The sequence below is a fragment of the Oryctolagus cuniculus genome, chromosome 1 (genome assembly GCF_051225735.1).
Source record: "Oryctolagus cuniculus isolate XC-2025 breed Fujian yellow rabbit chromosome 1, ASM5122573v1, whole genome shotgun sequence".
NCBI classification, from domain to species: Eukaryota; Metazoa; Chordata; class Mammalia; order Lagomorpha; family Leporidae; genus Oryctolagus; species Oryctolagus cuniculus.
Window position 1 is genome coordinate 213,180,553 of NC_142867.1, and position 15,634 is coordinate 213,196,186.

At 52.8% G+C, this 15,634-nt stretch overlaps 1 protein-coding gene across 5 annotated transcripts in view; it reads right to left on the bottom strand.

Annotated features, from left to right (window-relative positions):
- Positions 1–15,634, bottom strand: part of EPB41L4B (erythrocyte membrane protein band 4.1 like 4B) — a 158,590-nt gene that overhangs the window by 105,225 nt on the left and 37,731 nt on the right. For all 5 annotated transcript variants that reach the window (XM_051843334.3, XM_051843327.3, XM_051843328.3 and 2 more), the window contains exon 2: positions 11,654–11,758. In XM_051843334.3, coding sequence (XP_051699294.3) covers positions 11,654–11,758 — 105 coding nt within the window. The remainder of the gene's footprint in view (positions 1–11,653; positions 11,759–15,634) is intronic.

The window sequence follows — 15,634 nt, forward strand, 5'->3', positions numbered from 1 at the left end:
AGGCACCTGGCTCCTCGCTTCAGGTCGGTGCAGCACGTCAGCCGTAGCAGCCACTTGGGGGGTGAACCAACAGAAAGGAAGACTTTCTCTCTGTCTCTCTCTCTCTGTCTAGCTCTGCCTGTCAAAAAAAAAAAAAAAAAAAAGCAGCACTCAGATGACGGCTTCTCCCACCGGTGTGCTGCCTTCTCACCATCCTAAAGCTGAGAAACCGTAGGTCGACAGGGGCCCTCTGCCCTGTGAGCTCTTTCTGTGTTCAGGTATTGGGCATAAAGTGCTGCCCAGCAGGGCCTTGTTAGCTTCTTGAGAAATACATGCTACGTATAATAGTTTATTTTTAGAGATTTATTTATTTGAAAGGTGGAGTTACAGAAAAAAGGGATGGACAGAGAGATTGTGTGCATCCACTGGTTCACTCCCTAAATGGCTGCAGCAGCCCGAGCTGGGCCAGGCTGAAGCCAGGAGCCAGGAGCCTCCTGTGGGTCTCCCATGTGAGTGGCAGGGGCCCAAGCACGTGGAACATCCCCTGCTGCCTCTCCCAGGCCAATAGCAGGGAGCTGGAGCAGAAGTGGAGCAGCTGGGACGTGAACCAGCGGCGCCCATATGGGATGCAGGCGTCGCAGGCAGCAGCTTTACCTGCTACGCCACAGAGTTGGTCCTGATAGTTCTGTTTTGGAAAGAGACAAGTAGGGACTTTCCCCACCATCTTCCACAGACTCAGCGCATGTGAGCACTTCACAGTCGGGAAAACATTTGGGATGACGCAGCCAGGCAGGGTTTCTCACTAGCTTTTCAAAACCACAGGCCGTTCTGCCCGTGTTTCTGCCGAGTGTGCCAGAAGATCCTCAGAAGCAATCCCTACTTGGCACGTTCCGGCACCGGGAAGGGCGGGACGGAATTAGCACTGTGTACTGTACACCTAAGCAAAGAGCCCATTAGACCGCGTGGGAGGAGGTGGGTAAGGAAACACAAAAGCAAATAACAGAAGAATTATAATACAATAAGCTGCGGGCATGCAATGGGAGCGCATGGGCTTTTGTCATCTCTACTCCTGGCTAGGCGACCATGTAATAAAAGCCGGGATCATCGCAGGCAGGATGCGTATCTCAAAGGCGCAGGGCGGCATGCTTTATCTCATTGTTAATAGCTCTGAATTGGAAATGACCTAAATGTCCATCAACAAAGCCGGATTAAAAAAATGGCTCATCCATTTAATGAAACGCTCTTTAAACCGATGTAGGCCTATCTTTATTGATGTGGCCAGAGATCCACAGTGCATTGTTGGATGGGGGAAAAAAGAAAACCTTTAGAAAGGATCTCATTTATACAAAATTGTTAATTTTTTATCAGACAAGTCCAGAGGATTTGTAGAGGCTACTTGGTGATGGCTGGGCTGCAAATGCTGCTCTTTTTTTTTTTTTTTTTTTGATTTGTTTTCTTGTGTAATTTTTTTTTTTAATTTATTTATTTGAAAGGTGGAGCTACAGAGAGGAAAAGAGATCAATCTGCCATCCACTGGTTCACTCCCCAAATGGCCCCAACAGCCAGTCCTGGGCCAGGCAGAAGCAAGGAGCCAGAAACTCCATTTGGGTCTCCCATGTGGGTGGCAGAGGCCCAAGTACTTGGGGCATCTTCCGTTGCTTTCCCAGGTGCATTAGCAGGGAGCTGGATGGGAAGTGAAGTGACCAGTACATGAAGTAGCCCTCAGATATAGAGTGCCACATTTTAAGAGGCAGCTTAACCCTGCTGGCTGCAATGCCAGCTCCTCTGCCTAATTTTTAACTGTAACGAGAACATCATTTGCAGGGGGGTGGGCAGGGCTGTCACTTCCATATTCACTCCCTGTTTGCCTGTCTGGCAGTTTTCTGATTGTGAGTTTTCGAGCTTTAGGTATCACCACTGCCCTGGACCCCCAGCGTCAGCCTTGGGAGGGCAGACACGGACTCAGCGTAAGGATGGAACTCACCTTCTCCCCAAGCACCGCATCAGCAGCTGAGCGTAAACCTGTTCCCCTCTTACTCCCACCCCCTCCGAGTGAATGCCACTGGTAAGAGATGGGCCCCTTCTTGCCCTTCTCCCAGCCCTGGCCACTCAATGTTTTCAACAGATCAAGTTTAAGCCCACCCTTCCTCCCCCTCCACCGTCAGACTCTAAGCGGATCCAAGTACCGTCAGTGTGGTTTCCTGGGCCGTGGTTTTCCACCCTGGCTGTACGTTATTACCATCACTCGGGAAACTTTTCAAAAGTCAATACCCAGGCCCCACGCAAGACTCAGGAAACAGAATCCCAGGGCTTCAGCGTTTCACAAACGCACCCAGCGTGCCAGCTAAGTGTTGGGTTCTGGAGTTTTCTGCATCCTCTCTTAGCCAGGTGATCTTGGGGGCCCTGAGACACCCACAGCCCCTTCTGCAAACAGCTGTTAGGATTTCCAGGCCAGCCCAAGAGGTGAGCCAGCCAGACGTCTGTGGCCAGCGTTAACCCACAGGTGGACAGTGCGGGCAGCTGACCGCTTCACTCTGGGACGGCTACTCAACTTGCAAGGGGGTGGGGAGCCTCTTTTCTGCCAAGGGCCATGTGGGTATTTATAGCATCATTCTCGGGCCATACAAAACGATCAACTTAAACGTGAGCCTCCCGTATGGATGCATTGCGTTTTGAGTCCCTCCTGCGGCTGCCTTGGCAGTGTGCCAGACCAGATGATTTCGAGGGCCTTGTATGGCCTGCAGGCCGGATGTCCCCCACTGCTGTACTAGAGGAATGCCTCTCTGCTGAAGGCAGGCTCCACCCTGCTACACAGAGCCCAGCCCCAAGCAGGGGGAGGAGGCCTGCGAACAGCCCAGGGCTCGCTAAGCTCAGAAAGCAATCAGAATCAGCAACATCATTTTCAAAACTCCTTGATCCCCTGGGGGCTTCTAGGTCAGGTTTTGTTTGCTTCCCTCAGAGGTGATAAGAAACCCAGTCAACTCTCCTAAATGGACTAAGATAAAATCCATGCTGCACCAACCACTGCAAAGTGACCCCACTTTCTTCCTAGCTGCAGGAGCCGGCCTGCCTCTGATCACTCGTGCTTTACCTGCCTAGAGACTCCAATCTGGGGGCAACCCAAGTCCAAGGCCGTGTTTAGTGAGTTGGACCTTATGCATGCCTTTGAGGGTTTTATTTAGCAGCGGCAGGAGCTGCCTGGGATGTCCACCTGTGTCCTGGTTAAATATAGCCAGGCCGCCAGCCGGGAAAGGCTGGGGCAAACGGCTCCAGACCTCTCAACAGGCCATTAAGCCGGTCACTGGAGACAGACAGATGCGCTCCCAAGTTCACACGGCAAGTCATTTCACTCAAACACTGTAGTGGGTGTCAGCAAGGTGCTCTCTGATCTGAATTCCTCGTCCAAGTCCATCTGGCAAGGCCCCTTCCATAAATCCAGCCGGGTGAGATGATCTTGGCAAAGCCCGTCTGCAGGAACAGTACATCAATCCTGGACCCATGACACGCATATGGCCGGCTGTAGAATTTAATGGCCTAAAATCGACAGGGAAGCACGTGGGCCATGGAGCCCGGGAGAAGCTCAGCACTTGAAGGAGGCCTCAGATCTTTCGGCCAGGACCCACCGTGAGCCCCCAACGCGAGGTCTGAGTGACAGAGCTCAGTGTGGGAGGTCCAGGACCCAGAGCCTCTCCCGGCTCACCGCACAGAACCTAGTGTGTGTTTAGAAGTGGGCTGCAGGGGAATGGGAAGAGGTCAGCGGGTCTGGAGGACGGACACACAAGGACGCGTTCCTCCAGTTCACGAGGTCGCGTCCATCCCCTGACTCAAGCCTTGGCAGAGACGGGGGTGGCCCCAGGGAGGCCATGAGAGGTCAGGTCTAAGAAGACCCGGACCCAGGATTCAAGGTCATGCCAGCATTGGCGACCAGCACTCAAGGTTTCCAGGCTACACACCGCTCCCTGAAGGCAGTGCCCCCCCCCCCCCGCTTAGGAGGAAGCCCAGGGACACTAGCCACTGGCTGCTTGAGGTTCCTTTGGGCATGCACTCACTGCAGGGTCCCCTCCGCCAGCTTCCCAGGGAGCTCCAGCATTCGCATGCGCGCCCTGCCTCTCACTGCCAGCATTCAGAAACAGGCTACTGGGAGGCCTGCAGCTCTCCTTGGGCCCATTTTAGACTTCTTTTACCACCATTGAAGGAGGCAGGGATCGGAGTTCAAGTCCCAGCTCTGGCACAAGCAAGACCCCACTCCTGAGCCTCAGCTTGCTCATCCGTGAGCCTGAGCTGTCCCTTCGTGCACCAACTGAGTGTCCACAGAAACTGGACCGAACCACTGTGGCGGACAGAAGGACGGATCTGTCTGACTGTAGTCAGAGCAGACTTACTATTAGCATCCACACGCTCCCTTTTCCCGTCAAGGGACGCTGCACGGTCACTCCCTTCTTCTCACAGTCTCTTTCCAAACAGGAGGAGTGCAGGCCAGTACCACCCGCATGGGGAACTGTGGTGACATTCCACACAGCCCTCAGGGAGCCACAGCGCCCCATCAGCACCCACTGAGCTCACAGCTATGTGTCCACCTCACCATGCTGCCCTGGGCCTCAGAATGCTGAACTCCAGGCTGCAGAGAGCAGAGCAAAAACACACAACACAACCTGAGACCAGGGCCCATCCCGTCTTCTCTGCATTCCCGGCTGCAATAGGTGTAACCGCAAAAGCTCCCTTTCCACGCTAGGAAGGGGCTTAAGGAAAGGATCCCCAGTGGCCACACCGATCTTCCAGAACACGTGCCCCAGGAAGAGGAGGGAAGACCCTGCTGGGCAGGGGGTATGGTGGGAACTCTTATCGCCACTCCCCATTCCACCCCAGGCAGACTCCTCTTCCCGTCTGTGGCCTGGTCAATGTGTCCCCCTGCTCTCTGACGCCAGGCTCACTTTGGCCTCATGGACTGGACCTCATGGACCCCTTCTGCTAAAAGACTGAACACACTGTGTCGCAAGGGACTGCCCGCTGGTCGTCTCCACCAGCACGGGGCAGGCGGGGACAGAGGCCCGGTCATTTCTGCAACCACAGAGCTTGGCGCTGAGTGAGCCCCAGGTCAAAGCTGGCTGAACAGCGTTGACACAATGTCTTCTTTCCGTGTGTGTGTATACATGTGACATGTGTGTATGCATGTGTACCAGGTATGTAATGGAACCAGAGCAGTCCAGCAGAAAGTGCTGGGCTTACCCAGCTCTGTCCCTACGTCAACTCTAAGGTTCTTTGCATCTCCAAACCTTAGCGTCACCTGCAACATGGGTCTGCTTTATGGCTGGCTTTATAGAGCAGAGAGGAATGCTAACCAGCTTTATGTAAAGCCTTTAGTTCAGTGCTGGGCTCAGGGAGAGAACTCCGTAAACAGCAGCTCTCAGGACCGGGCAGTGGGAAGGCTGGGAGGATGCAGGCCGGAGCCTCTGGCGCTCAGAGGAAAGCTTTGATTTGTAAAAACAGTCTCCCAGCCCTGCTTTGAGCTGTACCAAAGCGGGATCTGCTGAGTGGGTCCCTGGATGGCCTTCGTGCTTTGACACGGAAAAGCAAAACAGGAGGTCCCAGCTCTAACTGCTAAAAATAGGTGATGCCAACAAGCTCTGACAGTTGCTCCAGGGCTGGGCAGGGCACTATGGAAACCAGGCCTGGCTCTTTTCAGGGAGCTGGGGATATAAACTGGGTATGCAGTCAGCCATGCCAACCACCCTGCCACTGCCAGCCCTCTCATCTGCACGTCAGGGACTGAGTGGAGGTGTCAGTATTTGCAGGAGGGGCTGGCATCGTGGCACAGCAGGTTAAGGTGCCTCTTGCGACACTGGTATCCCATACAGGAAAGCCAATTGGGGGCCCACTACTCTGTTTCCTGTCCAGCTCCCTGCTGACACACCTGGAAGGCAGTGGAGGATGGCCCAAGGACTTGGGACCTCGCTACCCATGTGGGAGATCAGGTTGGAACTCCTGGCTCCTGGCTCCTACCTGGCCAAGACCTAGCTACTGTGGCCATTTGGGAAGTGAACCAGCAGATGGAAGTGTCTCTCTCTTCTTCCCCCTGTCACCCAGCCTTTCAAATCAATCAATAAACCTTAGGGAAGGAAGGGAGGGAAGGAAGGGAGGGAGGGAGGGAAGAAGGAAAGAAGGAAAGAAAAGGAGGGGGGGAGGGGAGGGGAGGGGAGGGGAGGGGAGGGGAGGGGTGGAAGGAAGGAAGGAAGGAAGGAAGGAAGGAAGGAAGGAAGGAAGGAAGGAAAAACTTGCAGAAGCCTCAATTACAGGGGCAATAAGTCGATGGCCAAGGAAACCATTCCCTTCTGAGTTCACATCTATTCCCGAACTCTCTCCAGAAACACCTCCCACAACATCCTGTCTCCTCCAAGCCCCATGAGAATCAGGGATGGCCCAGCACGGCTGGCTTGGCAGACTCTCCCCAAGGGCTCCCGCTTACATTTTCAAGGTTTCTCCCGTGGCTCGCAACTGGGCCTTGCAGGTCCCAGCTAACCTTGCCTTCTAAGGAAGCTTACTCTGGACCCCCTCAGCCTGCCCATCCAGGAGCAGGAGACTGCTATGGCTTGCATGGGGTTTGTTGCCCAAAGGTTCCTGTACTGGAAGCTTGGTCTCAAGTGCAGTGGGATTGAGAGGTGGTGGAACCTTTAAGAGGCGGGGCCTTGTGGAAGGAAGAAAGGTCACAGAGTCTGCACCCTCAAAAAGGCTTGAAGGCATGGTCATTGGGAGCAGGCTCTTGCAATGGCAAGCTGTTATAAAGCAAGGCCACCCCAGGTTCTCTGTGCCTTCTGCAGGCAGCCACTGCCCTCTCCTTCCACCCACCAGGCTATGTCACAGCCAGAAGGCCCTCACAGAGGCCAGCCAGATGGATTTAGCCTCTACAGCTGAGAGCTAACAAGGCCTCTTTTTTTAATTAATTAATTTATTTAATTAATATTTTATTTATTTATCTGAGAGGTAGAGTTACAGAGAGAGAAAGAGAGAGAGGTCTTCCATCCACTGGCTCACTCCTCATGGCCGCAATGGCCAGAGATGGGCCAATAGGAAGCCAGGAGCTAGGAGCTTCTTCCAAGTTGATGCAGGGGCCTAGGCTCCTGGGCCATCTTCCACTGCTTTCCCAGGCACGTTAGCAGAGATCTGGATCGGAAGTGGAGCAGCTGGATGTGAACCGGCATCTGTATGGGATGCTGGTGCCACAGGCAGGGGCTTAACCTAACTACACCACAGCACTGCCCCACTAACTAGGCCTCTATTTGACAAGGTGTCCAGCCTTGGGTGTTCTGTTATTGCAACACAAACCACACTAAGGCAGGGGCCTCCTGCACGCCCCGGATTATACAACTTTTTCTCCTCTGACTCATGAGGCTCCGCCTCAACTTCCCCTTGAGATGGATGGTGCCTGCTCCACTCTACAGCTGGGGAAACTGAGGCTACGAACTCCGTGTGCCAGAAGGACCACACAGGCCTGAAACTGCACAACCTTGGGTTGAGTCCGAGTCACTGGGTGAGCCGACAAGGACCAACAGCTTGGGTTTCACCTCCAGAACACGTGGAGACTGGACAAAGGCCCTTTCCAGGGCTAAGTAAGCAGGTTCTAGATTGTGCTCCTCATCCCCAGGGGTCTCTAAGGAGAGGAAGTGCAAAGTCTTAGGATCAAGTCAGAAAGCCAAGTTTGCCTGTTTAATGCAGAGTAGACAAGCAAGGAGCCCGAGGCCGCACGAGCCGCCTGCCACCGAAGGCAAGACAGTGCAGAGGTTTAAGCAGAGGAAAGACACTGTGGGAGTTCAGGGCTCTCTTCCTGGGAGGCAGGGGTCATCTGGGAAGGCCTGAAGGACGGCCACAAAGACAGCACGAGCAGAAGCACAGAGTAGCGCAGGCTTCACCGGAACCCAGCCTCTGAGGAACCAGGCTCAGAAACGAAAGCCCGATGACAAGACGGGTCCTGGGAATCCAGTGCCAGCACCGCCCACCCCTCACATCCTCAGAGGGGAAGGCGGAGGCTGACCCTGCACCTGCCTCTGCAGAGAAGAAAAGCCATTCCCGTACACAGGGCAGGCTGCTGCAAGGGCTCTGGCCCCCCTGATGCATGCGCACCTGCAGGTGTCTGGGTCCCGCTGTGAACATCCCTCCTGCCACACGGCGACGGGCACGGGTGGATGCGAAGCCTGCCAGCCGAGCCAGCAGAGGCTCAGGGAAAAACCTTTCTCGATGGAGTCACTCGCTTGGCCTTCTGGGTACCCAGGGGCTGAAGATGATCACCTGGGGGTGAGGACAAGCCGGCAAGGCAACAGGCGCTTGGCTCTCACGGCAGAAACAGTGGATGCTGTCTCCGGTCTAACCGCAGGAGACATCTGTGGCAGACATGTCGCCTGGCTCCCCTTCAGTTTCTGAGTCCCTGAACATTCTAACTGCAAGGGCCCCTGCAGAACAGGTCCAAGGACCCCATTTTCCAGAGGAGATAACTGAGGCCATGGGAGAAAAGGTGGCCTAACTAAGGTCCACCACAGCAGGGAGCGGCAGGGCCAGGAACAGCGTCCAGGCCCACAGATACTCTGAAGCCAAAGCTAGAACAGACAGGGGTTCAGGGAAGAGGAGGCCAATGACGGCAGGTTCATGGCGCCAGGACAGAGAGGAGAGCTCTGAATTTGGCACTCGGGAAGCAACTGCAAAGGGCACTGCCAATGCAGGTCCAGAGAGCTGACGCACGAGAAGCAGGCACAGTGCATTATCCTACGACAAAGGACGGACGGACAGAAAGAGAAACTTTGAGCAGAAGGGGAAGAAAACCCAAGTTTTTTTAATTTTTTTTTTATTTGACAGGTAGAGTTATAAACAGTGAGAGAGAGAGAAAGACAGAGAGAAAGGTCTTCCTTCCGTTGGTTCACTCCCCAAATGGCTGCCACGGCCGGCGCTGCGCCGATCCAAAGCCCGGAGCCAGGAGCTTCTTCCTGGTCTCCCATGCGGGTGCAGGGCCCAAGCACTTGGGCCATCCTCCACTGCCCTCCCGGGCTACAGCAGAGAGCTGGACTGGAAGAGGAGCAATCGGGACTAGAACCCGGCACCCATATGGGATGCCAGCACCGCAGGCAGAGGATTAACCAAGTGAGCCACGGCGCCGGCCCTGAAAACCCAAGTTTTAGCCCAGTGACCTGTTCTTCTTGGCAGGGGAGGCCCACTGCTGGAGCAAAGTCTTGGGGACTGGACTAGAAGGCCACGGCTGAGGTTCAGAAAGGGAACTGAGGGGCTCCCAGGCTGGTAGCACAGCTCAGGCACTCGGACTCTGCTGGCCCCGCGACCTGTGTTGGTGTCAGTGGCATAGCGGTGGCCCTCCACCTGGCAGCCTGGGAGAAGCTGGAGAGGAAACAGGCTGGGGGACAGGCACAGGGGCAGGTGAACCAAAGGCTGAGAGAGGAGGAGACACAGGTGCAGGGAGCAGGGATTGGGTGGAAGCAGGGACTGAGGCAGGAGGGGACCGTTCAGGGCCAAGGCCAAGGGGAGAGGGGCAGGAAAGACTTGGCTCCGGGAAGTTAGCACGGACAGGGGCAGGCCAGAATTCTGGGGCTGGGAGTGATGAGTGGCGAGACTCAAGGGAATCTGTGTGGGCTATGCTCAGTGAAGCTGAACTGAGAGCCAGCAGCGCCCAGACAGAGACCCAAGACCTGAGGCTGCCCAGACGAAGAGGAAAGGTGAGACCAGAGGCCTGTAGAGAGGTAAAGCTCACGGGCGAGGCCAGTGGCAGGGCACCAGGAAGCTCAACTTCAGAGGAGATAGGACTGGGCAGGGCGGCAGGGCTGCAAACACTGCTGGACCCTCCCTCAGGACTGGGCTGGGGCGTGGGAGCTGGAGTGAGTGTGCAGCTGAGAAATGGAGAAGGAACTGGGACCCTCTCAGTTCAAGGAGGTATGGTGCAGGGTGCAGGTATAGGAATTTGCTGTGGGCATTCGGAAGTTCCCTAAGTGCAGAGAAGTCGAGGGGACACATCTGCACTGACCCCTGGTGGCAGGGTTCACTTATATTTGCACCCAGCCCCTCACTCACATTCTTCAGCACCCACTTCCCAGGCACCTGGCTTGAGCATCTTCACCTTCCGATGAGCCCGTGTGGTCTCCCGGGGGAAAGAGCTCCAGGTCTCTGGTGCAACCATCTCCTCATCGGGAACCAGCCTCCAACACCCTGTCTCTCGCAGCACCGCCCCTTGCTCTGTTGTCCCTACCTGTCACGAGCACCCATGTGTGTTCCCTGTGTATCCACAAGGCTTAGGACAGCGAGCAGTGCACCTTGGGTACTCATTCAACTTTTTTTTATTTTATTTTATTTTATTTTATTTTATTTTATTTATTTATTTATTTATTTTTGACAGGTAGAGTGGACAGTGAGAGAGAGACAGAGAGAAAGGTCTTCCTTTTGCCGTTGGTTCACCCTCTAATGGCCGCTGCGGCCGGCCCACCTGGCTGAAGCCAGGAGCCAGGTGCTTCTCTTGGTCTCCCATGTGGGTGCAGGGCCCAAGAACCTGGGCCACAGCAGAGAGCTGGACTGGAAGAGGAGCAACTGGGACAGAATCCGGTGCCCCGACCGGGACTAGAACCTGGTGTGCCGGTGCCACAGGCGGAGTATTAGCCTAGTGAGCCACGGAGCCGGCCACTCAGTCAATTTTTAAATGGTTGAATACATTATCTTTTTTTTTTTTTTTTACAGGCAGAGTGGACAGTGAGAGAGAGAGAGACAGAGAGAAAGGTCTTCCTTTTGCCGTTGGTTCACCCTGCAATGGCCGCCATGGCCGGCTCGCTGCGGCCAGCGCACCACGCTGATCTGAAGGCAGGAGCCAGGTGCTTCTCCTGGTCTCCCATGGGGTGCAGGGCCAAACACTTGGGCCATCCTCCACTGCACTCCCTGGCCACAGCAGAGAGCTGGCCTGGAAGGGGGCAACCGGGACAGAATCCGGCGCCCCGACCGGGACTAGAACCCAGTGTGCCGGCGCTGCAAGTCGGAGGATTAGCCTAGTGAGCCACGGCTCCGTCTTTGAATACATTATTTTTAAAATCCAAAGCTAGATTTTGTTGGACAGATGGCTATCAATTTTTTTTTTTTAAAGAATGCTCTGAGCTTCGTGGAGTTCACTGATTCTGCCATCTCCACGGTGAACAGTTCCATCTCAAGCAAAGCAAATGAAGTCTTTGTTGACCTAACACAACCTCCTGGAGCCTGCAAGATGGTTCTCGTGCAATGCCAAGACCTGCTCCAACCGTCCCCTGCCACGTATCCCACTGAGCCTGGCTGGAATCCAATGGCATTCACAGCACCCACTCTTTAACCAGCCAGAATCTGCAGAAGGTGGTGGTGCAGCCTCTTCTGCTGGCTAAAAATGAAAGCCAGCACCATTAAGAGAGTTTCCCTCTTTCTCCCTCCTCTAGAAATGTGCCCGCAATGCAACCTTCTGCTGGGCAGGCCCCTAGCACAGCCCATGCCCGTCCTCTGCCAACTGCTGGCCATCGCCAGGGCAGGAGGACCCAACAGGCAGCACCATGCCAATGCTCATTACTGCCACAGTATCACAGTCTTACTCCTATTTTTCTCTACCAATTTCTAGCAAGTGTGGTTCTGCAATTAGCATGAAAAGCCAATTTGTGCTGAAATGAATCAAGGCAATACATACCGCCACCTGGGCAGAGTCGAGGAACTGGAGGCCAAAATAATCTGTTTCCACGAGGTCCAAATGGTACACGATCTGATCGAACAGATCCTGGCCCTTGGCATGTTTCTGGAAGACAAGTGGGTGGACGGAAACTTAGGAGGAGACACCTGGGCAAAACACCTCTCTGTAGCCTGCACACACATAAACAAATATTTTTAAATTTAGCTTTATTGTACATGCAATACAAACCTGTGACTGAGGAAATTCAAATGCCATTTAAGAATACAGACAATACAAAGTTTAAAACCTGGATAACTGCTCTTAACCCCTGCTAGTCCCTCCTCGTGAAAAGAACGACTTTTGGAGGAATGCCTATGAATGATGGGTGAGGTTTACTAAAATCAGACCCTCCTGAAGCAAGGTAGGATGAACCCTGCCCTAGGACAGCAAATCCTAGACTGTTTCTTGAGGCAGGCAGCCTTGGGAACCTGCTCATTCTTTGGGTTTGGCTCTTTCCCTCCAATTTCATGTGACAGGTAGCCAGGACATGGAGCCCCAACCCAAAATCCAGGTCTAATCCAGGGTTTCTGTGTGGTACACACATGGGGCAGGAGCACAGGAAGGGGGTGAGACATACACAGAGTCAAGGCCTGCACCTGCTGCTTATTAGCAGGTGTCACTCCAAGTAGGTCATTCCTCCTTTCGCTCCCACTCCTGCCCCTGTGAAAGGCCCAGCCACACCCACTCACCCCACTGCTTTCTGGGAGGAACAAAGAGGTCCCCCAGGAGAAGCCTCTGCAAAACCACACAAGTCTCTGACAAAGTGAAAAGCTTCTTAGTATTCACCCAAAAAGAACACAAACATCTCTCTCAGAAAAAAGCCACATCGCTGCAAACACATTCAAATCTAAGTGTCATAACAACAAGGGAAACAAACAGTAACTTCACAGGATGATCCGGAACCAACTCCTTATCACGAAAATTGGCAAACAAGAGGCCAGCATGGACCCGCCTTTAACGAAGCAATCAGTATCTGAAGAGCAGAGATGGCAGCAGATATAAATCCTCAACAGGGCCCAAAGACCTAAATGCAAGAGTTAAAACTAGCGGACTTTCAGAACTAAACACAGGCACACCATGATGCTTCCTGACTTTGGACTAGGCAGTGAGCTCTACACATCACACCAAAAACACAAGCAAGAGAAGAAAACCAAAATGTCAAACTCTTATTCGTCAAAGGACACCAGGACAACATACAAAGTACAAAGACAGCTCAGAATGAGAAATATTTTTTTTTTGCAAACGCTGTAACTCACAAAAGTTCCTTATCCAATATATATTAAGACCTACTGCAACTCAGTAATAAAAAGACAAAAACCCAACCAGCATATGGGCAAAGGATATGTACAATTCTCTGTAGATACACAAATGGTCAATAAGCAGGTGAAAAGACGCTCAAGGTCACTAGGGAAATGCAAATCAAAACCACAATCTGATGCCACTCCACCCTCACTTCCATGGCTAGAATAAAAAAGTAACAGATGTCAGAGAAACTATAACCTTCCACCCACTGCTGATGGGAGTGGAAAACTGTGCAACCACTGTGGAAACAATAAAGAATTACCATAAGTCCCAGCAAGCCCACTGCTGGGTATATAAACATGAGAATCAAAACACACATTCATGAGAAACCTTGTAAATGACTATTCATAGCAACTTTATCATATTCAAAAGGTGGAAGCAACCCAAATGCCTTTCAGCTGATGTGTACAGGCTATCCATATCACAGAAGGTTATTTGGCCACAAAAAATGCAGTCCTCATACATGCTAACACACGGCTAGATCTAGAATACACAATGCTTAGGTGGACAGAACCAGTCACCAAGTACCAAGTATATGACACGTCCAGAGTAGGCAAACCAACGCAGACAGAAATTGGGTTAGTGGTTGCTTAGGTCTCCAGGGTTAGAGGGATGCCTGCTAAAGGAAGTTGGTTTTTTTGGGGGTGTGGGGGGAGTGGAAACAATGAAATGTCCTAAAACTGACTGCAGCAACAGATGGACAACTCTGTGATAGTTATCACTGATTTGAGAGGCAGAGAGAGAGAGGGTTCCCATCAGCTGGTTCACTTCCCCAAATGCCCATAACATCCCACAGGCTGAACAAGGGAGCCAGGAACTCAATCCAAATCTCGCATATGGGTGCCAGGATCCCTATTACTTGAGCCATCAGCAGTGCCTCCCGGGGTCTACCTTGGCAGAAAGCTGGAGTCAAGAGTCAGAGCCGGGTACTGAACTGAGGCACGCTGTATGATGTGGGATGCGAGTGTCTTAACTGCTGGATCCAAGGCTGCCCTGACTTATACACTTTCGATGGATGAGCTGCAGGATCATGAATCTTAACAAAGCTATTAAAAATTAGTAGGTGTGGGGCCAGCACCCTGGCACAGTAGGTTAATCTTCCACCTGCAGCACTGGCATCCCATACGGGCAGCAGTTCATGTCCTGGCTGCTCCTCTTTCGATTCAGCTCTCTGCTATGGCCTGGGAAAGCAGTGGAAAAAGGCCCAAATGCTTGGGTCCCTGCACCCATGTGGGAGACCCAGAAGAAGATTTTGGCTCCTGGCTTCGGACTCAGCTCCGTCTGTTGCGGCCATTTTGGGGAATGAACCAGCGGATGGAAGACTTTTCTCTCTGTCTCACCCTCTCACTGTCTGTAACTTTACCTCTCAAATAAATAAATAAATTCTTTAAAATAATTCATAGATAGGTATAGTTTTTCTTTCACTGAAGTATTACAACAAACACACAAAGAGTAGGACAATGACAGTATCAACATTTTGCAACCCCTAATGACTCTGGTAGTCTCTAAGCCTTGGGCCCCAGTGGCTAACATCACAACAGGAGACAACCAGCTATTGTGCACCTGCCGAGAGAGAACACACATACCACCCAAGTTCCAGCTTGCTCCCCACGCCTCTCGCACCACAAGATCCAGCCTGTGGAAACCTCCAGCAACTCCCCAGGGCAAAGATCCAGTTTCTTTCTTTAACAAACAGAATATAGGGAGGAGAAGAGGCCACACCTACAGATTAAACATTTTAAAAAAAATTCTTTTTCAAAGGAAACTAAACTGCTGTTGTGTAGGGAGGCACACATGGGTGACAAAAGAGTCAGGAAGTAAGGAAGAGAAAGCAGGGGGACACTGCTCTTGGGAGGAGGACATGGGGAGGACTTCCCAGCCGGCCGGCAGGGTCCTGTCCTGACTTGTGTAGTGGAATACAGTGACTGCTTTCTAGCAATTCTGTGTGACACATGAGAGTGACAACAAAAGTAAAAACAAAAATCAAAACTGTATCTGTGCATCCCTCATAGGCTTCCTGGAGAAGATTCCTCTTTATTTTATTTATTTTTTTTTTGACAGGCAGAGTGGACAGTGAGAGAGTGAGAGAGTGAGAGAGAGAGAGAGAGAGAGAGAGAAAGGTCTTCCTTTTGCCATTGGTTCACCCTCCAATGGCCGCCGTGGCCGGCGCGCTGTGGCTGGCGCATCATGCTGATCCAAAGCCAGGAGCCAGGTGCTTATCCTGGTCTCCCATGGGGTGCAGGGTCCAAGCACTTGGGCCATCCTCCACTGCACTCCCTGGCCACAGCAGAGAGCTGGCCTGGAAGAGGGGCAACCGGGACAGAATCCGGTGCCCCGTCTGGAACCAGAACCCGGTGTGCCAGCGCCGCAAGGCGGAGGATTAGCCTATTGAGCCGCAGCGCCGGCCGAAGATTCCTCTTTTAAAAAGTACATTTATTTATTTATTAGAAAGGCAAAGTGACAGAGACAGAAAGAGAGGTCTTTAATTTACTGGGTCATCCTCAAATGGCAGCAACAGCCAGGTTTGGGCCAGGCTGATGCCAGGAGCCACAAACTCCAGGCTTCTCATGTGGCTGGCAGGGGCCTAAGCACTTGAGCCATTTTCCAGTGCCTTCTCAGGTGCATTAGCAGGGAGCAACC